The 25,719-nt window shown below is 42.6% G+C and overlaps 1 protein-coding gene across 4 annotated transcripts in view; it reads right to left on the bottom strand.

Moving 5' to 3' along the window:
* Positions 1-947: 947 nt before the first annotated feature.
* LRRIQ1 (leucine rich repeats and IQ motif containing 1) overlaps positions 948-25,719 on the bottom strand; it is a 211,335-nt gene continuing 186,563 nt past the window's right edge. For 2 of the 4 annotated variants that reach the window (XM_030214743.1, XM_030214744.1), the window contains exons 23-26: positions 21,524-21,656; positions 17,702-17,762; positions 12,484-12,601; positions 948-2,538 (exon numbers count right to left, since the gene is read on the bottom strand). In XM_030214743.1, the coding sequence (XP_030070603.1) occupies positions 2,405-2,538; positions 12,484-12,601; positions 17,702-17,762; positions 21,524-21,656 (446 nt within the window). In that variant the 3' untranslated portion in view covers positions 948-2,404. The remainder of the gene's footprint in view (positions 2,539-12,483; positions 12,602-17,701; positions 17,763-21,523; positions 21,657-25,719) is intronic. The other 2 variants (XM_030214745.1, XM_030214746.1) reach the window with 2 other exon arrangements.

Here is a 25,719-nt window from a genome sequence, read left to right as displayed (position 1 = left end):
AGTGGCTTAGAAGCCGCTTACTGCCATGAGCTGAAGAGTTTAGCCAATCTGGTTTTCAAGATATCCATGACAAATAAGAGGTCAATTTACATGCACTGCCTGCACTGTATGTAAACCTATCTCATGCATATTCATTGTGGGTATCCTGAAAACCTGACTGGCTTGGCGTGTCCAAGGGCTGGATTGAGAACCCCATCCTATAATCATTTTTTAATCACCACAAAATGGTACACCATGGCGTGCACCCTTTATAGAATAGGATGTAGTGACAATTTCCACGCCCAGCTTTAGGTGCAAGACTTACGCCTACTGAAAACTGGTACAAATTGCTGGCACCAAGGCAGTATATTATAATTATGCATAAAAACACCAAAATAAGGCAATTTTCAAATCAAAAAATTAGACCTTTTTCTGGGTCAAAAATGACCATATTTGGCGATGGATTTAAAATTTTTTTTTTTTTTTTTTGCCAAATGTGGACGTCATATCGAAAATGCCTCTTCACAGTCTTAGGCCTATTTCTGTATCTTTTTTTTTTTTGCCATATTTTCTTGTTCTTTGCATCTCTTGGTAAATGATGATCCTCCCTTTCTCCATACATTGTACAGAATATTTGCTTGGTACTGACACATTATTAGCAATGCTGTCCTTGTGTTTTTCTTCTTTTACCACTTTTTATCTGTTGGTAAGAGAATGCCCTTTTTCATTCTGTACAATTCTGTCAACATCGTGATTCCAGTGTTTTTCTGATACAGTAATATTATACGTTTAATGACACCTTATTATGCCTTTTGACATCAGTATACTGCAGCCAGCAAGACAAAAAGTGGAAAACCCCCCACAAAAGTCCCACAAAATAAGCAAAGCAAAAACACAAGGAGAGGGAAGTGGACCAGGCTCTTCTGAAACAGACTCAGGACTCTTAATGTGAAATTAAAGCTGTTTATTTAAAATGACTCGGCACGGTGCCGTGTTTCGGCACGTACGTGCCTGCCTTAGGAGTCTGTACAAATCTTGATGCGTAATACTTGACAATCATATCTATCCTTGGTAATACGTCTTATAAAATCAAAATAAAGCTGGTCTTTAGAAAGAGATAGTATGGATGCTTTGGGAGTCTCAAACTGACAGGAAGGTAATTCCTGCTGAGGACAAGCAGTGCTTTGTGGTAGGTGTCTGCTTTGTGTGGTAAATGTATACTTCCAGCATTTTCAGCACAGGCTTTACACTTACTACACATTAATTTTATTTAATATCTAGTATATCAGATTACTTAATAAACTTAAAATACCACCTAAATGATGCCCCCCCCCAGTATGCTTCTCCCACTTAAGAGGTCCCCTCTGACAATCTGCCTTTTTCCAGCCCCCTCAGATGGTAAGAGTTTCCCCCGTGCCCCCAACTCCCTTCACATTCATGATCAAGGAAGACTGCGTCCATGGCCAACTCCTTGAGACTCTTCCACTTCCCTCCCTTCTCATCAGTCCCTACCTTCATATTAGAGATCATAGGCAATGTGTTATAGGATTAGCCCCTTAGACTGTAAGCCCATTGTACCTCAATTTAACTCACCTTGAGCTACCATTGATAAGGTGTGAGCTAAATCTACAAAAGACATTGGTTAGAACAGCAGGACACTTCTTGTACCATTGGGTAAGACATTTAACTCTCCACTGTTTCAGGTTCAAACTTACATTGTAAGACCTCCACGAAAGAGGAAATAATGTACCTGAATATAACCTGCCTTGAAAAGGTGTAAATCCAAATATCTAATCTAAAATCAGATATGAATGCATACTTTTCAAAACACACCTTGGAAACCGTGCATGCTGTAGATTTACATAAGTACATAGTGTTTTTCTAAAATAGCTATTTACATGCATTGGTCATTTATCTGTGTAAATGCTATTTATATGTATAAAAGCAGTACATATCTTCTACAATAAATCTCCTCAGATTAACAACTGATTTAATGCCTCAGAACAGTAATGTACATTGTATCTGAACACAGTGAACAAGGATACAAGCTCATCACCACAATGGGATTTTTTTAAACACAGAAATTAAATTAAGCAGTTCTCTTAAATATTCTACAGCAGAGGTGCTCAATGTCAGTTCCCAAGGGCCGCAACTCAGTCAGGTTTTCAAGCTTTCCCCAATGAATATGCATGAGATCTATTTTGCATAGAATGGAAGTAGTGCATGCAAACAGATCTCATGCATATTCATTGGGGAAATCCTGAAAAGTCGACTGGGCTACGGACCTCAAGGGCCGACACTGAGCACCCTTATTCTATGGAACTGCTAATAAACAAGAAACACAGAGTTTTCAGACAATGGTTCATCATACATCGACTTTTTTACAACTATTCTTTCGACACTTTCAAAGCAAAAACTGGAAGCACTATTTGAAAGACTTTGTTCTCTTCTTGCCACCTCCCCATCCACCACTGAATCGCACAGGATTGTCACGAAACGATATGCGTTCCTTTTGTAAAGGTTTTGAACTCGTTCTCATTGGGACTGGCGTATCCTTATCTAAACAAGCAAACATAAATAAATAAATAAGTGTTCAAAGCTAGCCTTAAAAACAAACTCCCCAATATTTATAAGTTAGAGCAGTGTTCTACAAACAAATGTTGCCAAGTATTAACGACTGGTTCTAAATTTCATGCATAATACTTTCAGTGTAAACTTTAATGAAGAATCACGGTACTGTATTTATACCTTACTATGGAAAATATTAAAATGGTATCTATTTATTTATTTATTTGTTGCATTTGTCTCCCACATTTTCCCACCTATTTGCAGGCTCGGTGTGGCTTACATTATGCCGTAGTGGCGATCGCCATTATCAGAATGAGTGGTATTGCATTAAAGTTCTAAATTAAATATACTGTATGATAATAAGATCTAATTTGAAACCTCTAACTTGAAAATTTAATTGCACTATAAGCGTAATTTTAAAACTGTGAGGTCAATATTTAAAAGCCCTGATGCCCTTAGTCTACACCCAGTTCTCAACGGCTGCCAGTGGGTCAGGTTTTCTGGATATCCCTAATGAATATGTATGAGAAGATTTGCATGCAACAGAGGTAGTAGGCATATCCTGAAAACCTGACCCACTGGTGGCCCTTGAGACCTTGGAGTAACATCAACCGTGCAAGTGCTTTTTATTATAAAAAATATGGATCAATTATATGGATAACTTGTGGGCTCATTTTCGAAAGAAATGGACACAAATCGGAAGATGGGCGTCCTTCACACAGGGTCGTCAAATCGGTATAATCGAAAGCCGATTTTGGATGTCCCCAACTGCTTTCCGTTGCAGGGACGGCCATAGATCAAGGGGGCATAGCGAAGGCAGGACTTGGGCGTGCCTAACACATGGACGTCCTCGACCCATAATGGAAAAAAAAAAGGGCATCCCTGATGAGCACTTGGACACCTTTACCTGGTCGTGTTTTTCTTACGACCAAGACACAAAATGGTGCCCGAAATGACCAGATGACTACCGGAGAGAATCGGGGATGACCTCCCCTTACTCCCCCAGTGGTCACTAACCCCCTCCCCCTCAAAAAATATCTTTCAAAATATGTTTTGCCAGCCTCAGATGTCATACTCAGGTCTGTGACAGCAGTATGCAGGTCCCTGGAGTAGTTTTAGTGGGTGCAGTGCACTTCGGAGAGGCGTACCAAGGCCCATCCCCCCCTATCTGTTACCTTTGTGGTGGAAACAGAGAGCTCTCCAAAACCCACCACAAACCCACTGTACCCACATCTAGGTGCCCTGTAAGGCTATGTTAGTGTTGTACAGTTGTGGGAAGTGGGTTTGGGGGGGCTCAGCACACAAGGTAAGGGAGCTATGTACCTGGGAGCAATTTATGAAGTTCACTGCAGTGCCCCCTAGGGTGCCCGGTTGGTGTCCTTGCATGACAGGGGGACCAGTGCACTACAAATCCTGGCTCCTCCCACGATCAAAGGGCTTGCATTTGGTCATTTCTGAGATGGACGTCCTTGGTTTCCATTATCGCCGAAAGTCTGAAATGACCAAGTCTAGGGACGACCTAAATTTCAAGATTTGGACATCCATCTTGTTTCGATAATATGAGTTTCTCTGCCCCTCCATCGGGATGTTTTGCAAGGACGTCCTCAACAAAACTTGGACGTCCCTGTCAATTATGACCCTCTATGGCTCCTTAAATCCCTATGAAAACTATTTATTAATGGGATTTATTTGCTAAAACTCAGTAAAGTTTATTAATTACCGCACATTAATTGCCAAAATCATGCATAGTTTCAAGTTTATTAAAATATTTCATATGCCACCTTAGAGAATACTGTCAAAGCGGTTTACAATTAACTAGTAAAAAAGGCCCGTTTCTGTAGGCAAGGAAACGGGCCTTAGGCAGGCAATTCCCTCCCCCCCCCCCCTGTGCTATGGCCCCCTCGAACCCCCCCCTTCCGCGAACCTGTCGTTCCCCCCCCCGTGCGAGCGAAAACTGCCGCCACCGCCGCCGTGTTGTTCTTCCCTTCCCGTAGGTTCTTCAATCATCTTGTTTGGAAGTTCCTCTGCGTGCGTCTGACGTCAGACGCACGGAGTTAAACTTTCTGAGAAGATGATTGAGGAACCCACCCGAAGGTAGTGCACAACAGCGGCGGGAGGGGGGGGGTGCAGTTTTCGGCGTTCCGGGGGGGGATCGACAGGTTCGCGGGAGGGGGTGGGTTTCGAGGGGGCCGTAGCGCGGGGGGGGGGGGGGGGTGTGACAGCTGATTCCGAGGCAGTAAGAGGAGTAGGGAAACACACTGCGCGTGTTTCCCTACTCCTCCCCTTGCCTTGGAATCAGCTGTGTTGACGTCAGTGACGTCCGTGCGTGTCTGCCTCGCACACCACTTGCAGCCAGGGAGCCACGGTCCCAAGCATAGAACGTTGGAGGTGAGAATTATTATATAGGATTGGTAAAACAATGGTTAAAAGAAAGGAAGTACAATAATAAATAGGAATGGGAAAAACCAAGAAAAATAAAAGGAAAGACAAAGAGGAACGGAAAGAAGGAAAGAGAGAGGGAGGGGAATGGGGAGAGACCAATTCTGGTACCCACATATAATAAGTGCCCTGAACAAAAGACAGACAGCAAAATCAAGGTGGATAGGCCCGATGAAACAAATACATTTTAAGTTGGGATTTGAACCTCGTCAACAATTGAACTTAGCAAAGGTCCAATGGTATATAATTCCACAAAGTAGGACCCATCACAGTAAAAGGTTGTGGCGGACAGTATCAAGATGAATGTCGCAATGTGACGGAATTTGAAGAAGATGATGTTATGAGGAGCATAAAGACTGAATAGGCACATAGGTCACGAGAGACTGTGACAGATAAGAAGAAAGTCCAGTTTTGTTCACCAGAAAGAGAATCTTATAAATGATGCAAAAAGATACTGACAACTAGTGTTCAGAATGGAGGAAAGGGGTAATAACGCCTTTTGCCAGCGAGTAAATGAATTGCAGCATTCTAGACCAACTGGAGCCTACTGATATCCGTCTGTCTCACAACTAGAAACAATGCATTGCAATAATCTAAATTTGAAAGCACCAAGGAATGAGTTAAAACAGGTAGAGCCGAACTGGAAAATAAATGATGAACCAAATACATAAGTCATAGCTTGTAAAAAATATGATGTAAAGACAAGAGAAATGTGCGACCGAAGTAACAGTGTACTATTCAAGGTGACACCTAAAACCTGCACAGAATGAATGAGGGGAATTCCTGCCATCTGAACTGCAGTACACGGGGACTTGGGGGGGGGGGGGTATATCGAGGTGATAGTAACTGCAAAACATCTGTTTTAACTGTTGGGGTATTCCCAACATCTTGCCATACAGTTAATGCAGAGGAAATGTCAAAACATGTATTAACTGCATTGCAGATAACACAATACAGTTAGAACATACGAACAGCCATACTGGGTCAGACCAATGATCTATCAAGCCCAGTATTCTGCTTCCAACAGTGGCCAATCCAGTTCACAAGTACATGGCTGAAACCCAAATAGTAGCAACATGCCATACTACCGATCTCAGAGCAAGCAGTGGCTTCCCCCATGTCTATCTCAATAACAGACTAAGGACTTTTCCTCCAGGAATTTTCCAAACCTTTTTTAAATCCAGATATCCCAACCGCTGTTACTACATCCTCTGGCAATGAGTTCCAGAGCTTAACTATTTGTTGAATGAAAAAATATATCCTCTTATTTGTTTTAAATGTATTTCCCACTTAACTTCATTGAGTGTCCCCTAGACTTTGTACTTTTTGAAAGAGTTTAAAAAATCGATTCACTTTTACCTGTTTTACATCACTCAGGATTTTTCAGACCTCAATCATATCCCTCCTCAAGCTGAAGAACCCTAGCCTTTCCTCATATGAAAGGAATTCCATCCCCTTTATCGTGATGGTTGCTCTTCTTTGAACCTTTTCTAATTCTGCTATATCTTTTTTGAGATACGTCGACCAAAACTGAACACAATACTTAAGGTGAGGTCGCACCATGGAGAGACACAGAGGCATTATAATATTCTTGATCTTATTTTCCATCCCTTACCTAATAATTCCTAGCATCCTGTTTGCTGTTTCGGCCACCACCACACACTAGGCAGAAGATTTAAGCATATTGTCTACAACGACACCTAGACCTTTTTCTTGGGTGCTGACTCCTAAGGTGGACCCTAGCATCAGGTAACTGTGATTTGGATTATTCTTCCTAATGTGCATCACTTTCCATTTGTCCGCATTCAATTTCATCTGCCATTTGGATGCCAAGTCTTCCAATTTCCTAAAGTCTCCGTGCAATTTTTCACAATCCGCATGTGTTTTAACAACTTTGAATAGTTTTGTGTCATCTGCAAATTTACCTCACTCGTCGTTCTGATTTCCAGATCATTTAAAAAATACGTTAAACAGCACCGGTCCTAGTACAGATCCCTGTGGCACTCCACTATTCACCCTCCTCCATTGAGAAAAATGGCCATTTAACACTACTCTCTGTTTTTTTCTATCTAATAACCAATTCCAAATCCACAACAGAACATTCATTTATTTATTTGGATTTTGCTCACACCTTTTTCATTAGTAGCTCAAGGTGTTACATTCAGGTACACTGAATATTTCTCTGTCCCAGGAGGGCTCACAATCTAAGTTTGTACCTGAGGCAATGGAGGATTAAGTGACTTGCCCAAGATCACAAGGAGCAGCGGTGGGATTTGAAGTGGCCACCTCAGGGATTGCAAGACTGGTGTTCTAACCCCTAGGCCACTCCTCCACTCCTAGCCCATGACTTTTTAATTTTCTCAGGAGTCTCTCACGAGGAACTCTGTGAAAAGCTTTCTGAAAATCTAGATACACTAGATCAACCAGCTCACTTTTATCCACGTTTATTCATGCCTTCAAATAAATTAAGCAAGTTGGTGAGGCATGACTTCCCTTGGCTGAATCCATGTCGACTCTGTCCCATTAAACTATATTCGTCTATGTGTTCTGTAATTTTATTCTTTATAATAGTTTCCACCATTCTGCCCGTTACAAAAGTGAGGTTTACCAGTTTGTAAATTCCCAGATCACCGCTGGAACCCTTTTAAAAAATCAGTGTTACATTGGCCACCCTCCAATCTTCAGGTACTATGGATGATTTTAACAACAGGTTGCAGATCACTAACAGCAGATCAGAAATTTCATGTTTGAATTCTTTTAGTATCCTAGGATGCATACCATCTGGTCCAGGTGATTTACTACTCTTTAATTTGTCAATTTGGCTCAGTACATCTTCCAGATTCACTGAAATTTCTATCAGTTTATTTATTGCATTTGTATCCCACATTTTCCCACCTATTTGCGGGTTCAGTGTGGCTTACAATAAATTGTGAATGATGGAAATACAATTTGTTACAACTCGGTTATGGATTACATTGTGAGGAGTTATGCGAAGACAAAGTCAGAGTATCGTTAAGGGAATAGAACAATGGAAAAGAACAATGGAACAATGTTCCTCCACATCATCGGCTTTGAAAACCATTTCTGGTACAGGTAGATCTCTTATATCTTCTTCTGTAAAGACCGAAGCAAAGAGTTCATTGAGTCTTTCTGCTATGGCCTTGTCATCCTTGAGCACCTCTTTTGCTGCCTTGCTCAGGCAGTTCTTTTACCTTTTTTGGATTACTGTAACTCATTACGTTGGGCTAAAAATAAGCAACAACACAGAGAAGATTACAACTTTTACAAAATACAACTGCCAGGTTGATTTTTAAAATGAACAAATATAATGAAGTTACTTCGCTCCTTAAAGAATTACATTGGCTGAGAATTGAATCTCGCATTTATTTCAAAGTTGCATGTTTGATCTATAAATGTTTCCATGGATTAAACTCATATATGATTGGCGACTTACTTCTATTTTCAAAAAAATAGACTTGGATTGAGAAGCTTGAAGACGTTATTGCTAAGGCACAGTCCCCACCCATTCTTCCCTCATTACTGCCTTCTGTGCTATTAAGCTGCATGGGTCCAGTGTTGTGTTAATGCATGCTTACGGCAGTTTAGTAATGAACTCTATTCATGTAGCACCATTTGAATAAATAAGTTATCTGTCCAGAGACTATCACCATTTAAGAAGGAAGTTATCAATGTGGACTACCTGGAAATCGATTATTTTACTACAAGTCATACGATTTTAGAACAGGGTGTGCTAAAATAGCACAATTTGTGGTAAAATAACCTGTCTTAATGGTCGCCCACCTTGATAACACCCCGATGAATAACTTTCTGACAAGCACCAGAACACCTCTAAGTCATACCAATTTTTTTCAACAGATAAATCTGGCTATTTAGGAATTTACAGGGTCAAAGTTATCCATTCAAAAGTTCTAGGCTTAAACAACAGAGCTCTTAATACAGTTAGCACTACTGCAGACAGCATGAGCAGTTTTTAATTAAAATGTGAAATAAAATGCATATAAAGTTTCTTTTTAAATTAGATCAAACAGATGTTCTGGGTTATAAGTTAAGGATTGTGGAGGGACAGGAAGCAAGGCTAGTGGTTTTAGCATGAGGAGAGCTGAAGGGTGACGGAGTTGCCATCTTGCCTGTGGATTCAGTGTGGAGGTGTGAGGGATGTCCAAGGTGACAACATTTGTGCACCAGAAGAACTCTTTAAAGTGAAAGTCACCTTTCAGTGCCCAGCCATAGTTGTGTGACAAAATGGAAATGCCCCTATGGAGTCCTTTCAAAGAGGAGAATTTAAGGAGAGTATAAGGAGGCATTGATCCAGACTGCAAGGGAATTGTGTGGTGCTGAAATCCAGTACACCAATGGGCAATGGGATGTGTATTCCTCTGGTGAACATACATAAGAGGAAAATCAAATTTAAGAAAGCTTTTGTTTCCACTCTGTTATCTAGAGGGCCTAAGGGTAGATATGCAACTGTATTGGCTGCTCCAGGTTGAAGAACTCCATTATCCTCTCTTCTAGAAGGAACATCTGGTCTTCACATAAAAGGTCTCCTCCCCCTCCACCTGGTGTCTCCTTTTCTTCTAAAATTTCTTCTTTGGGTAATGCTGCTACTTAAGTGAGATATTGGCAAGGCTTTCTTTTTTTCCTCTTCTGCTGAATTGGTTTGTGATCTGGATCCAGAATCTCAGGAGGTTTCTCTTTTGGATATTTAGAAAGTGGTGAAAAGAAGATACACTATCTTAGAAGGGACTGAAAATCAGCTTTGCAACTTTACCCATCAGGCAGTTGTCATATTTGAAAAGTTGGAACTTAATGGTTCCAACAAGAGAAGCGAGTCAAAGAAATGGAATCTCAGCTATTCATTATGCAGTCAAATAACATCTCGGCAATTACAGATGGCTTGTTCACTCATTATAAGATTGAAATATTAGAAAATTCTTTTTGTTCACTGGAATTCAAATAACAGAGATATAATACAATGTTGGCATAATACTAATGATACACCTAATAAGTATGCAATTAGAACACTGAACTAAAGACATGATGCTAAAGATTTTCTATAATACGGTTTTACCATATAGCTGAGGGATCAAGAGCAGATATATGATGGGGAAAAAGATGCGTAGTTCAGAGTCAGTTGGGATAATTTCTTTGGTGCTGAGCCCCCCCCAAAACCCACTCTCCATAACTGTACACCACTACCATAGACCTTAGGGATGAAGGGAGGCACCTACATGTGGGTACAGTGGGTTTCAGGTGGCTCAAATTTACCACCACAAGTGTAACAGGTAGGTGGAGGATGGGCCTGGGTCCGCCTGCCTGAAGTGCGCTGCACCCACTAAAAACTGCTCCAGGGACCTGCATACTGCTGTGATGGAGCTGGGTATGACATTTGAGGCTGGCAAAAAATGTTTTTAATTTTTTTTTTTGGGTGGGAGGGGGTTGGTGACCACTGGGGGAGTAAGGGGAGGTCATCCCCGATTCCCTCCAGTGGTCATCTGGTCAGTTCGGGCACCTTCTCAAGGCTTGGTCGTGAAAAAAAAGAGACCAAGTAAAGTCGGCCAAATGCTCGTTAGGGACGCCCTTCTTTTTTCCATTATCGACCGAGGACGCCCATCTCTTAACCACGCCCCCCGCCCCGCCTTCACTACGCTGCCGACACCCCCCCGTGAACTTTGGTCATCCCCATGACGGAAAGCAGTTGAGGATGCCCAAAATCGGCTTTCGATTATGCCGATTTGGGCGACCATGAGAGAAGGACGCCCATCTCCCGATTTGTGTCGAAAGATGGGCGTCCTTCTCTTTTGATTATGCCCCTGTCAGGCACCTAACTTATAGAACACCATAAGCTATGTTTCTAGATGGCAACGTTTAGGCATTAACATTTACACCTGCCTTTTACATGGTGTAAGAGTTGGTGCCAAAATGCTAACCCAGGTGCTATTCTATAACAGAATTTAGATGCCTTTATAGAATATTATCTTAGCACACAGATGTTGGTTGCCTAATATTTAAATCGTTTAGAGAATTGTCCTCTAACTGTATACTGTATTATGGGGTGAGAACTTGGATGGTTAGCGCCTGTACGTACTTACCGCATGCTGTCACTTGTACATTTTATCCCCGGATTCTACAAATGGCGCGCAAATTTCCATGCACAAAACTGCACACCACCCTAAGATGCACCAATTAGCGTCCATAATTGGGTGCTATCAATTATTGGCATTAAATGGCAACAATTTGGATTTGCATACACATCTTGCTAACAGCTATTCTATAAAGATCAGTGCACAAATCTTAAAGTGCACAACTCAAAAGGGGGCATGACCATGGGGGGCATGGGAGGGTCAGAGGCGTTCACTATGTGTGCAGTATTACCGAATACCGGGGATCTGTGTTTAAATTACACACCAAGATTTATACCAGGTTTCAGTTGCTGTAAATCCTCGCACCCAAATAAAGCAGGAAGCAAACTTTAATTTCATAGTTTTCCATGCTAGCGAAGCATGAAGTCCCTTGTAATGTGAGACCCTAAGCCAGGGGTAGGCAACCACAGTGCTCGAGGGCCACAAACCAGCTGGGTTTTCAAGATTTCTAAAATCAATATGCATGAGATCATAGAAACAGAAACATATAAACATGTAGGCAGATAAAGACCATATGGCCTATCCAATCTGCCCATCTATTCTACCTATCACTCCCTAAGTACTTGTCCCAAGCTCTCTTGAATTCAGAAATAGATTTGCACGTACTGTTTCCAGTATATGCAAATAGATCTCATGCATATTCATTGTGGCAATCTTGAAAACCCTACTAGGCTGTGGCCCTCGAGGACCATGGCTGCCTACCTCTGCCCTAAGATGTAGCTTATCTAGCTTACACATAAATCTGGCTCTCTTTTTATTTATTTTATTTTAGTGCATTTCTATCCCACATTTTCCCACAAGCGCAGGCACAATGTGGCTTACAGTAGTGCATGAAACAATACAACAGGAAAGTAAAACATAGGAAGACAGAATTGACAGAGAAAGCATGGAAAGGGTAAACTGTTCAGCTTGAGCCAGTGGGCCAGAGTCACCCGTTAACCGACAACAGGAGAGTCAAATAGCCGGGCTCGGTAGGGAGTAAGCTGTTGCAAATAGGAATGTCTTTAAGAACTTTTTGAACAGTTGATGGTCGGGTATCCCTTTTAATTGCTTCTGCAGTTCATTCCAAGTTTTTGCACTGATATACGGGAAAGTCGAAGCAAACATTCGCTTGTATCTGACTTTCCTACTGCTGGGATAATGCAGACAGAGAAAGTTGCGCGATGACGACAGAGCATTTCTAGGTGGTAGATCGACTAGGTTGAGCATGTACTTTGGAGCCTCTCCGAATATGATCTTGTGCGTTAAAGAACAGATTTTTAAGTTGATATTATACATCTACAAGCATTTGGTGAATTATTTTCTTTTAGAAATATTGAATGAAACCACAACTTACGTGACGATCCTGCTGAGTTCTTGTGTACCTCAACTTTTTCTCTGCCCTGAGTTGAAGAACTACCACTGACCAAGGAAACAAGTTCAACATCCATTGCGTCTTTGCCAATAAGGCTTGTCTGAGATTGTCAGGAGAGAAATATACACAATCATGAAACAAAATATGGCATCTTTTGCATACAGCTCATGCTACCTCACATAAACAAACAGGGTCTGTCAAACACGCTCCTTCAACATAATATCACGTAACGGTATTGTAGCCAGCCTGAATTACTCTAATGCACTATGTCAAAGCAGTTCTGTACACTGGAATGGATTTAAAAATAGTGGTTTGTGATTTCAGTCGGTGCTGCAACAAAAGCAAACCTTTTAGTAATGTAATTTGGAAGAAAATACATCTTGCTAGTAGCTGATGAAATATTAACATCCCCATTTTAGAAATGATGTCGAAACTGGAATTCAGACATCAAGATCAGGACGTCTCAAATTTCACAAGTATTTTTGAACAGAATCTGCTGATGTAGAGGCTATTCTAAACTACAGGAGAAATGGACATTTATGCACCGAAGGTTTGCAGCATGAACATCCATTTTACAAAAAAAAAAAAAAAAAAGTCGATCGACAGGTAGAAAACTAGCAAATAAACGTGAATGTGCTGCCGTATACACACCTATGTTGTATACACGTTTTTCTTAGCCAGTTTAGAATTATTTCAAACATGAATAGCCTTTCTAAAATGACTACCTAAACAGCTTAAGCGCATTTATGAACCAGAATATACTGTAAGTCCTAGTTAAGAGCCAGAAATGTCATATCGCATTACTTTTGGTAGAATTTTAACGTCATCCAGTATGAGTTCTGCCAAATACCAAAAAAAAAAAGTGATTTTTAACTTTCCAATGTGACTTGTTACTAAACAGGTAATTTAAAAAAAAGAAAGAAAAAGAAAAAAAAAAAAGCATCCGTGCTATAGTTTTAACCAATGTTTAAGTAATATCAGCATATTTGTTAAATAGTTTAAAGTTTTCATATACTGAGATATGCTTTCAAATGATCAGTATTGAGTAATGTAAAATTAACAGTAATATGTACGCAGATATTGAAAATGTCTGCTAACTAGCTAGCTTTCTACACTGCCCTGGCCCGCAAAGTAGCCAGTTTCAGCACAAGTGGTAAGAGGGGATTATCAGTGGCACCATCTGGTTAAGTGCCCTGGACAGACATTTTAGACGGTGTAAGGGGTTGCTGAGAGGACGACCTCAAGGAAAGCAAGAGCAGCCCAGGAAGGAGCTAAAGAGGCAGGCACACATCCCTTATAGGCAGGAAGCTCGCCCCCTGGTGGGAAAGAGATTGATTAGAATGAGGAGTAAGGCCAGGGACTACCATCCCCACAATGCACCTGACCCAATACAGGACTCACAGGAAGTGGAAGGGGAGGGGCAGCATTGGGAGATGGTTTCCAATCAGGGGGATGAGGAGCAGCTGAGGGAGCCCTGGGTGGAGGAGAGGATGGAGATGTCTGCATTCGCCCAGGCTGCCGGTGCTAAGGTGAGGGGTTTATTGGCTGCTGTATTTCCCCAACTGAGTAAAATTGGAAGGAGAGAATTGAGGCAGCTGGGAAAGTTGTGGCAGCGAGTAACCCAGAGCATTAAGGGAGCAGGAAAGTAAAACTGTATGTTGGAATGAAACTTTTGCTCAGCAGGACAACTGGTAGCTACCTGAAGAGGGATAAGGTGGCTTTAAAGTGTACTGAACTATCTTCAGCAAGGTTTGAGGTGAACCTCGATTGGGCATTGTGAATGTGAACAAATGTCAATGACTTGAGATGAGGCAGTATCAAGTGCTGTGGAAATGGTGATAACTGAGCTGTAGAAAATAAAGAAAAATCCTTTTTTATGAATTGATGGGAGTTGCTGGTCATTTGTTGGAATACCACTTAAGTGCAACCTCAGGGAGCATCTAAACTGAGGGAGACATGGATGTGTGAGGCAGGAGCTGAGAAGCAGCAGGTACCAGAGGAAACAGGAGCCTGCATTGAAGCATTCCTGCTAAGCAGGGTCAACCGGGGCTGAAGAGTGGAAGGAAGACCTGCTGACAACAGCCAGGAACCTCTCCTGGCTGCTTAAATCACTTTGGATATCTATCTCCAAAACCTTTTTGTCTAACGAAATGAGAATGAATTACTAAGCTTTATTTCATGTTTGATATATCTATGGGAGAAGTGTTTAGTAAATCACAGAAGGAAGTGCAACAATGTGCAGTGCAAGGTGACCCCCCCCCCCTCTATCTCACCTGGAACTCATGATCACCCTCCCCCATTCCTTAATATCTCACAGAGGGTACCCTCCCCCAACTACCAGTGAAACCTCTGATAGGAGCTAAGGGGGGGATCATGGAGTGTCAAGAAGGAGGTGGTGGGAAGTTTGCCCTCTACAGGGTTTCATGTGGTAGGGAGTAGGATTTAATTTTCTTTTTAAGAGGTTCCCGGGGGCATTGGTCCATGCATTGGTGGAGCAGAAACAAACAGGAGATAGTCTACTGCAGAAGTAGAACAGAGAACCAAACAGCAGCAATGAACCAAGGAAGGACAAACACAGCAAGAGTTTATCCAAATGTTAACTTTAATGGAAACAGGGCCTCACCTGGCCAAGTTTCGGAAAAATCTTTGTCAGGGGTTACATACTTTTCTACAATATATTCACAGATTCAAAGCATTTACCTGCATAGAAAAAGCTCTGGTCCAACTGGAATTGGTTAAATCATTTGAATATTATGGAGAATGTGTATTTGTAATTATCCCTCATACCAGGTAAATCTCAGAAGAAAGGTGCCAATATACAGAATGGCACAGGAGCATCTGTCAAGCATCAAGTATTTATGTATCTACATGTCCTGTCTAAGCATCTAACACCCAAATGGGATTTTAATAGTCTAATAATATTGATTCGAGATTTATGTAAACTTCCTTCTGAGCTCTGGAAGAACTGTTCCATACCTGCAATGTGCAGTGCCACCCAATCCATCCTGTTGATAGAAAACACTACTTTCAAAAGCCATTTACCTCAGTAATTGACTATTTTCACAGGCAAAAGAGCTATCTAAAAATAGTGTCATTCCACAGCACGCACACTTTTGCCAGTATTCAGCAGAGGTGTTCCTGCGGGAGAGGTTAGGACATATTTTCACTTTGAAAATTGACAAAGAAAAATGTACTCGCACACACTTCCGCTTCATTCTTCTGCTGGCAACTTTTCCAATCAAAAGAGCATGTGCCTTTAGGAAATTACAAAAGTAGGTTCATTGTTCCAGTCCTTGCCCTAATCCTACCACCAGGAATGCCTCCACTATTGCAGAATAATCCCCCACCGATAGGCTGGGCAACGTTCCAGAAGCCCGTTTTCACAGATAAAACAATGTTTTATCAGCAGGGATGACTTTGAAAATCGCCTTCTATATATTGTAAAAAAAAAAAAAAAAGCTTAGATTTTTTTTGATAGGGCTTAGAGTAATTCACTTTCTATTTAAAAAACTTTTTTTTACAATAGGGGTGGCTGAGCGGAGGTGAGTCAGGCATCACAACCAAGGATAAGGGATGGCTGGGTAGGGGATCATACTCTTGCTGTACATATATTACAGTCCTTGTCCCAAACCACCATAGTCTTTACATCATCTTAGTTAATATTTTATATAATTATTGCATCAGTATATCACTCTGTAACAATCCATTTCTCTTTTTCATTTTTTTCGGGGATCTTCAGATACTAATGCTGCTCTCACCATATGAACATAGTTTTCAATGTTCTTTTATCCTTCCTGGACAGTGGTTGAGGTGCAAATCCTCATAGATCAACCCTTATTCACCTATCATTTATATTAGAATTCCTATTATTTCTTTTTCTTTGAGTATTTTTTACGCTTTTTGACGATTTTCTTAAAAGTATATATCTGCAATTATCTTTCTCAACGGCAACACTTTATCCACAGGAGAAACCCTGCTAACATGGCCAAGGTTCATTTTCTTCCTCAGGGAAGAGGTTCCAGCTACAGACCAAACATGCTCCTGCATAAGTTTGAACAAAATGGCCGCTGTACATAGGCAGAGGGACCCAAGGGCAGTGGTCCCACCTATAACCCAAAGTACTATACAAGGTGTTTTTTTTTTTTTTTCGTTTTGTCAGGTTAGGGGAGCAGTAGGCTTGCGGAGGTCAAAGGCGAGAATACTGGGTACTCACAACGACATTGCTAGATGTATCTTTTTTTTACATGAAGTTTCAGTGTTGATAATGTCTTTAGTTTGCTGATTGTACTACTTGGCGCTCCCTCTTATCAGTGGTATTCATCGGGATGTCGATTTGATGGACTTTGGGAGGGTAGGGCATGGGAAAGAGAGAAGCAGGAGGTGAAGGAGAGGAAGTTTTTTTTTTTTTTGGGAGGGGGGGAACTTTGATGACAGTTTGCAGCTTGCTTCTTTCTTGTTGAACATTACTGTAGACGATTTCTGTACCTGCATGTTTGTTTTACTATTTTTGTGTGTCATCAACAAAAACTGTTGCAACTTAAACATTTTTTTTTTAGGTCAACATGAGCCCAAGCAAATGGTTTTGGAGCAGACTGACACTGTCTTCTATCCAGTGGCGTAGCAAGGGGGGGGCGCTCCCTGCCAGCTCCCCCTCCTCGGCGAATCGACACCTCCCCCCCCCCGACCAGCTCCCGCACCCTACCTTTAAAAAGAATATCGGGAGGCGAGCCTGCCCTGCACGTAAAAGAAATGTGGACCGTCGGGTCTTCCCTCGCTCTATCTGTCCCACCCTCCGCTGACGCAACTTCCTATTTCCGCAAGGGCGGGACAGACAGAGCGAGAGAAGGCTCGCCTCCCGATATTCTTTTTAAAGGTAGGGTGCGGGAGCTAGTTGGGGGGGGAGGGGGGTGTCATTGTGCTGCACCTGGGGGGGGGGGTGCAATGGTGAACCGCCCCGCCCCGGGGGGCAGCCCCCCCTGCTACGCCACTGCTTCTATCCCTCTGTTCTATTCAGAGCAAAGGTGTCTCTTTGTCTTTACTGTTTTATTTGTAAACCGCTCTGTTAAGTTCACAGGACGAGTGGTATATCACGTCTAACGGACCATAAACCATAAGTTATGAACGATTTGTAGGTCACACGGGTACTGCCTGGTTTCTACTGACAGTTATCTTTCAAGATTAATTACAACCGATTTCTTACCACCAGCTGAACTCGTCCTCCATTCAGTACGTCAGGATCCAATTCAGGCAAAAAATGGCTGCTTTAGATAAGAGAAGACATTTATTTATAGACTGGTGCTAGTAACCTGGAATTCAGCAAAGTATAAGGGGGAGGTGAGACTTTATATGTGCAAACACCGAAAGGGGCTCTCATAAAATAAACCCATACAAGTTGCAGGTGGCATGCTTTGCAATATGGGAGCAATTCGAAAAGAGGCTGTGGGGTAGGTGCTCATTCAATAACGGAATCTGGGCACTTAGGTTCTGTTTTAAAATACAAGCTTAACCCAGTATCAGCATACCTAATAGTTACACCAGTCCTGGAGCTTGCAAATACATACTCTGTAAGAGGGTCTTTTAGTAAAGATTAGCTCCAGTTATCTGCAACAGTATTCCAATTGGCCCTGCTGCAGATAACTGGACCTGACCTTTAGTAAAAGACCCCCTAAGTTAAGCATTTAAGTGTTCTGGAGCTTGGTAAAAGGGCCCCTTAACGAGGGAGTGCTTAATGCAGGCATGTGAGTGTATATAACATTTATACACACAGAGGACTAGATTCAGTAAGTGGTGCTCAAAAAATGGCACTGGAAAAAAATCCACGCAGAGCGCTATTCTATAAACGGTGCTCCGAATTGGGTGTGGTCTATAGAATAGCGCTTAGAGACAATTTCTGAGCCAAACTTTGGGCAAGAGGATTTGCAACAACTGAAACCTGGTGTAAATCCTGGCACGTAAGTTAGGCAGGGATCCTTGGTATTCAGAAATACTGTACACATCTTTAGTGAACGCCCCTCTCCTACGGCTATCCCCCTAATTCTACAAAAGTTGCCAAATACTGCGTGTAAATTTGAGCACGCAATTAAATTGAATAATGAGTTAACTAATGCCAAATGGCTTTTTTTCACAAGCAATTATTGGCACTAATTAGGTTTAATTGGAATTTCAGTACATACATTTAGGCATGGGATCCAAGCTTAAATTTTACACGTAAGTAAAAAAAAAAAAGGGGGCACAATTCGGAAGGTCATGGGGTGGAATGGAGGTGTTTCTAGCATTAGCTCATGTTTAATTTACACTTACTGTACATCGCCTTGAGTGAATTCCTTCAAAAAGGCGGTAAATAAATCCAAATAAATAAATAAAAATTTACACACGTTGTTATAGAATAAGGGGGGGGGGGGGATATGTGCCTAATTTAGGTGTATACATTTGCACCATGTTTCACTGGTGCAAATAGTCACGTTTAAAGTTAGGCGCCAGTTCTGGGCATAAGTTATATTCTATAAACCGCACTTAACTATAAGCACGGCTTAGAATAGCGCTTTTTTTGGGCGCCATATATACAATTTACCCCTATAAGATGTGTGCATGGATCTTTATAGCATAGCGCTTAGTAAGATACACACTCAAATCCAAATTGTTGCCAATTAACACCAATAATTGATTGGTAGCACCCAGTTATTGGCACTAATTGGCTAATTAGCCAATTTAGTTGCACACAGAAATTTGCGTACCATTTATAGAATCCAGGGGATAATGCGCATGCAAGTGCGGGTGCCTAGTGAATAGATTTGCTCTTGGTGTGTGCATTTTATAAAATGCATATGTAATTTAATTGAACTTAATTTAGTTTCAGCATTTATAATCCACCCTTTCAATCAGAGGAAAAATACAGAGAGCAGTGCAATGCAGTACAATAAAACAAAAACATAATTCAGAGTAAAACAAATATCACACTTATAAAACAAACTATCAATGCACATGCAGCAGGTATAAATTTAGGCGAGAGGATTTCTGCACTAAGGGCTCCTTTTACCAAGCTGCAGCAAAAGGGGCCTGCTCTGGTGTCAGAACGCGTTTTTCATATACACCGAGGCCCCCTTTTACCGCAGCGGTTAAAAGGGAAGTCTCTACTTCTTGCAGGAAATGGCCGTGTGGCAAGTAAAGCACTTGCTGTGTGGCCATTTTGGGGAGGAGTCCATAAGGGTTCCCATGCTAACCCGGCAGTAACTGGGCATCATACGGCATTGCCCGATTACCGCATGCTGCCCAGTTATCGCTGGGTTAGCGCGGGAGCCCTTATCGCCACCTCAGTGGGTGGCGGTAAGGGCTCCCCGTCACATGGCCATGCGGTAAAAGTTCTCTTACCGCATGGCTATGTGTGCCTGGGGTCTTTTTACCCGCTGCGGTAAAAACGGCCCTCTTTCCTGCAGCTTGGTAAAAGGGCCCCTAAATGAGGGAGTGCTTACTGCCTCTTATTTAAAAGGTACTAAGTGCTCCCGCGTTATATTAGCATGCTAATGCGAATGCGTTATCTGGATAATGCTTCAAGGCCCATTTCCCACCCGCTCCTACAAAAAAATAACCAAAACAAATGGTGCACGGTTTGCGTGTACTGACAGGCAAATGACCGTAAAATGCTTCAAATGTGGTTTGCAGTAAGCCTTTTTTCTCACGTTAAGCATGCGGTTTAGAACTTAACGCGGTTTAGTAAAAGGGCCCCATAGCGGTTAAACATAACAAAACTAAAATACGGAATGGACATAACACAATTTTGCCATTGTACGATTTCCTTATGTGGCTGTACCACATGAACTTTATCTTATCTCAACATCACTCTGTATTTGTTTACACCGGAGTCTGCAAAGGCATCTCCGGTACTATGCAAGCCACATTGAGCCTGCAAATAGGTGGGAAAATGTGGGATACAAATGTAATAAATAAATAAATAAACAAATAAGTATGTCTGTCTCCAAATACTGATCAATAGGTAGCTTGCGAAAATAATGTAATTTCTAATTTCAGTCTGTGTTTGACTATCTGCATATACTTTTCTGATCTTTTTACAATTAATTTTTTATCAATACAGACCATTTATTTCTGCTCGTTATCTGAGGGAAATATCAAACATATAAACGGCGAGTGACCGACTCACTCGCAAATGCGCAATAGAGACTTCCCTCTCTGTCCCGCCCCCACGTCAATACGTGATGACGAGGGCGGGACAGAGAGGGAAACTGCGCCACCGAGGTTGATACCGCTCCCCCCCCCACCCGCCCACCCGAGGTCGCCGCTACCGTAACCCCCCCCCACACCCGGCCCGGGCCCTCTCTCCGCTACTAAACTTACACATCCATTCGCCGGAACGCAGCACGCACATCAGCTGAGCTGCCGTCGGCCCTTCCTTCCCTGCCTGTGTCCCGCCCTCGCTGACGTTATGTCACAGGAGGGCGGGACACAGGCAGAGAAGGAAGGGCCGACGGCAGCTCAGCTGATGTGCATGCTGCGTTCCGGCGAATGGATGTGTAAGTTTAGTTGCGGACTAGAGAGAGAGGGCCCCGGCTGGGTGGAGGGATGGCGGCGGCGACTCCGGGGGGGGGGGGGGGAACGGTAGCGGTGGCGACCTCACGGGGAGGGAGGGAGGGGGAAGGAAGGAAAACCCCAATACCAGCCCGTTTTTACGGGCTCAACGGCTAGTATAGGCAGATTTGATTAAAAGACAGAAGAAATTTAAGCTCTTTATATCTCTCACAGTCTTGAGTGTTTCCAAACAGAGTTCATTGCATGCATTACCGCTGCACTTTCAATTATTTGAGAAACAATACAATGTTGACGACTGACAGAAGATTGATATGTATGGCATTTATTAAATCAGATCTCTGTGGGGGTTTGATTAGAACCTAACAACGCCGTCTGCTGGCTGACATCTCTGAAGCCATGTTTTCATAGTACATTTAAACAGGTATCATTTTACAAGACTTACTTACAATTTAAAAATCTAATTTAAAGGCAATGACCTCACCATTTCATGACTCTGGAGCTGGAGGTTTCGTAATCGCCAACCTGCGTGTGAAGCCATTGGTATGTGAGTTCTCTGCTCCTTTCTAATTTCTCCTCTTGAGCATTATCGAAGCGTGAAAATTCTTCTTCTTTACCTGACATTAAATATGAAGTCTCATATTATAATGACATTGAAAAGTAATATAATGCGTGAGTAAAGGCAGGGGTGAACTTAACTCTCTGGTTGCCCCTAGGCATTGGGGCAGCAGGCTGCTCCCCCTTCAAATGAAGGAGCCTCCAAAATACTGTCCTGCAGCAGGTCTATAGTAACTGCAAAGAAAGACCAAAATGGCCCATCCAGTCTGCCCACTGGTTGATTGACCTAAATTAAGGATGATAACCTACAGAACCACTATCTAAGGTGACAGGGATGGACTGCTGGTGGTAGGGAGGCTGCCCCGAGGCAATTGCCTATCCTGCCTATTGAAAAATCCAAAGCTGCCTAAAGGTACATTCCAAATAATGAATAAAGCACACACCAATCATAATAAAACAATACATATTTATGGTTCGATATGCAAAAGCACTAAAATAGGGGGAGTTATGATGCTTGCAGATGGCTACACTTTGACTACATATGTTGCATATGTATCGGAGGTAGGGTATTATTATGGATTAAGAACTGGTTGAAAGATAGGAAGCAGAGAGTAGGATTGCGTGGCCAGTATTCTCAGTGGAGGAGGGTAGTTAGTGGGGTCCCGCAGGGGTCTGTGCTGGGTCCGTTGCTTTTTAATGTATTTATAAATGACCTAGAGATGGGAATAACTAGTGAGGTAATTAAATTCGCCGATGACACAAAATTATTCAGGGTCGTCAAGTCGCAGGAGGAATGTGAACGATTACAGGAGGACCTTGCGAGACTGGGAGAATGGGCGTGCAAGTGGCAGATGAAGTTCAATGTTGACAAGTGCAAAGTGATGCATGTGGGTAAGAGGAACCCGAATTATAGCTACGTCTTGCAAGGTTCCGCGTTAGGAGTTACGGATCAAGAAAGGGATCTGGGTGTCGTCGTCGATGATACGCTGAAACCTTCTGCTCAGTGTGCTGCTGCGGCTAGGAAAGCGAATAGAATGTTGGGTGTTATTAAGAAGGGTATGGAGTCCAGGTGTGCGGATGTTATAATGCCGTTGTATCGCTCCATGGTGCGACCGCACCTGGAGTATTGTGTTCAGTACTGGTCTCCGTATCTCAAAAAAGATATAGTAGAATTGGAAAAGGTACAGCGAAGGGCGACGAAAATGATAGTGGGGATGGGACGACTTTCCTATGAAGAGAGGCTGAGAAGGCTAGGGCTTTTCAGCTTGGAGAAGAGACGGCTGAGGGGAGATATGATAGAAGTGTATAAAATAATGAGTGGAATGGATCGGGTGGATGTGAAGCGACTGTTCACGCTATCCAAAAATACTAGGACTAGAGGGCATGAGTTGAAGCTACAGTGTGGTAAATTTAAAACGAATCGGAGAAAATTTTTCTTCACCCAACGTGTAATTAGACTCTGGAATTCATTGCCGGAGAACGTGGTACGGGCGGTTAGCTTGACGGAGTTTAAAAAGGGGTTAGATAGATTCCTAAAGGACAAGTCCATAGACCGCTATTAAATGGACTGGAAAAATTCCTCATTTTTAGGTACAACTTGTCTGGAATGTTTTTACGTTTGGGGAGCGTGCCAGGTGCCCTTGACCTGGATTGGCCACTGTCGGTGACAGGATGCTGGGCTAGATGGACCTTTGGTCTTTCCCAGTATGGCACTACTTATGTACTTATGTACTTATGTACTTAAAGTTAACCATTTAAAATCTTGGTGGAAGCTGCAAAGATTCAGCTGCAGACATGGAGATGGTTTTAAAACAGAAACACTAGTCATTTCTATCACAATATATCAACCTTGGTTCTCCATTAATTATTCACACTTATCACTATCACTGACATAATAATTTTCAGGATTTACACTGCGCTTTTCATTTAAATAACTTAAATATTTTACAAACCCCATTAGTTTTGCACTTACCACAAACTGTATATCCTTCTTACGACTTTGTAATTATTTTTATTGTTATTATGTAAGCCGCATTGAGCCTGCCATGTGTGGGAAAGCGCGGGGTACAAATGTAACAAATAAATAAATAAACAATCATGGGTCAGAAGTACTCAATATGAAGCACATTTGAGATGGAAGGGAAGGCCTGGCTACAGTTCCTAGAGGTATGAGAAGGACAGCACGGTACCCATGACCTGACCTGCTTCAAAATGCTACAAACAACTGATGCTTTCACATTAGAATGACATGATTTCAAAATGTCATAAATTATGCTTAAATTCTGAAAATGGCAAAAGCGCTTCTGGATCACTGGGGCAGTAAGTACGTCAGGATTATTCAGATAGAAGTCACAGAGGCTTATGGACCAGAACAGACAAAAAGTAAGTTATTTTCCACCATATAACACAAGGGCTGCAGTCTATTGGCGAGTACTACTAGTACATAAGCACCGCCATAGTGGGAAAAGCCCAGCATCTTGTCTCCGACAGTGGCCAATCCAGGCTTCAAGAACCCGGCAACCCCCCCCCCCCCCCCAAAAAAAAAAAAATGAATAATGTTCAATGGCCTTTTCCCTCAGGAATCTGTCCAAACCCCCTTTAAATTCCGTAAGGCCAGCTGCTGTCACTACATTCTCCGGCAACGAGTTCCAGAGTCTAATTACTCGCTGAGTAAAGAAAAACTTTCTCCTATTTGTTTTAAATCTACCATATTCTAGCCTCATCTTGTGTTCCCTGGTTCTATTGTTGTTTGAAAGTGTAAACAATTGCTTCACATCTGTCCGCTCTACTCCACTCATTATCTTGTAGACTTCTATCATATCACCTCTCAGCCACCTTTTCTCCAAGCTGAAGAGCCCTAACCTTCTCAGCCTTTCCTCATAGGGAAGTTGTTCCATTCCCTTTATCATTTTCATCGCCCTTCTCTGCACCTTTTCTAATTCCGTTATATCTTTTTTGAGATGCGGCGACCAGAATTGGACACAATACTCGAGGTGCGGTCGCACCATGAAGCGATACAATGGCATTATAACATCCTTGTGTTTGTTTTCCAACCCTTTCCTAATAATACTCAACATTCTGTGTGCTTTCTTAGCCGCCGCAGCACACTGAGAAGTTTTTAACGTCTTATCAACGATGACTCCTAGATCCCTTTCTAGGTCCGTGACTCCTAGTGCGGAACCTTTCATGACATCGCTGTAATTCGGGTTCCTCTTACCCACATGCATCACTTTGCACTTGTCAACATTGAACTTCATCTGCCACTTGCACGCCCAATCCCCCAGTCTCGCGAGGTCCTCCTGTAATCTTTCACACTCCTCCTGCGACTTGACGACCCTGAATAATTTTGTGTCATCTGCGAATTTAATTACCTCACTAGTTACTCCTATCTCTAGGTCATTTATAAATATGTTAAAAAGCAGCGGTCTCAACACAGACCCCTGCGGGACCCCACTAACTACCCTTCTCCACTGAGAATACTGACCATTCAACCCTACTCTTTGCTTCCTATCTTTCAACCAGCTCTTAATCCATAGTAATACCCTACCTCCGATCCCATGACTCTCCAGTTTCCTCTGGAGAGGTTCTATTTAAACCTTTTAAAGCTAGTTTCATGTTACCTTTTTACTGGTTTTTATTGCACTGTTTTCATGTTGGATATGACAGTGGCGTAGCCAAGGATGGGCCAGGCCCACCCAGTAGCAGCACACCTATGATGTGGCTGGCAGGGATTCCCACGCCCCATCAGCTGAAAACTCCCAACAACTGTCCCTCCTGCATACCTTGTAAATAGCAGATCTTCGCCTGCAGCAAGCAGCGACTGATACATAGTACTCGCACTAGCCCCACAGCCTTACCTCTGACGTATCCCCGCCTATGCGGAAACAGGAAGTTGCATCAGTAGGAAGGCTGTGGGGCCAACGTGAGCAGTATGAATTAGTTGCTGCTTGCTGCCGGTGAAAATCTGCTATTTAAAAGGTATGCGGGGGAGGGGGGATGTTTGGGAGACCATGTGGCAGTGGCATTCCTAGGGGGCGGACACCCGGGGCGGCGCCCCGCCCCCCCGGGTGCAGCACCCCCCCCCAATGCACGCGGACCCCCCCAGGTGCAGCACCCCCCCCC

Source organism: Microcaecilia unicolor, chromosome 9 (genome assembly GCF_901765095.1).
Source record: "Microcaecilia unicolor chromosome 9, aMicUni1.1, whole genome shotgun sequence".
NCBI lineage: Eukaryota > Metazoa > Chordata > Amphibia > Gymnophiona > Siphonopidae > Microcaecilia > Microcaecilia unicolor.
This window is presented reverse-complemented; position numbering and strand designations above follow the sequence as displayed.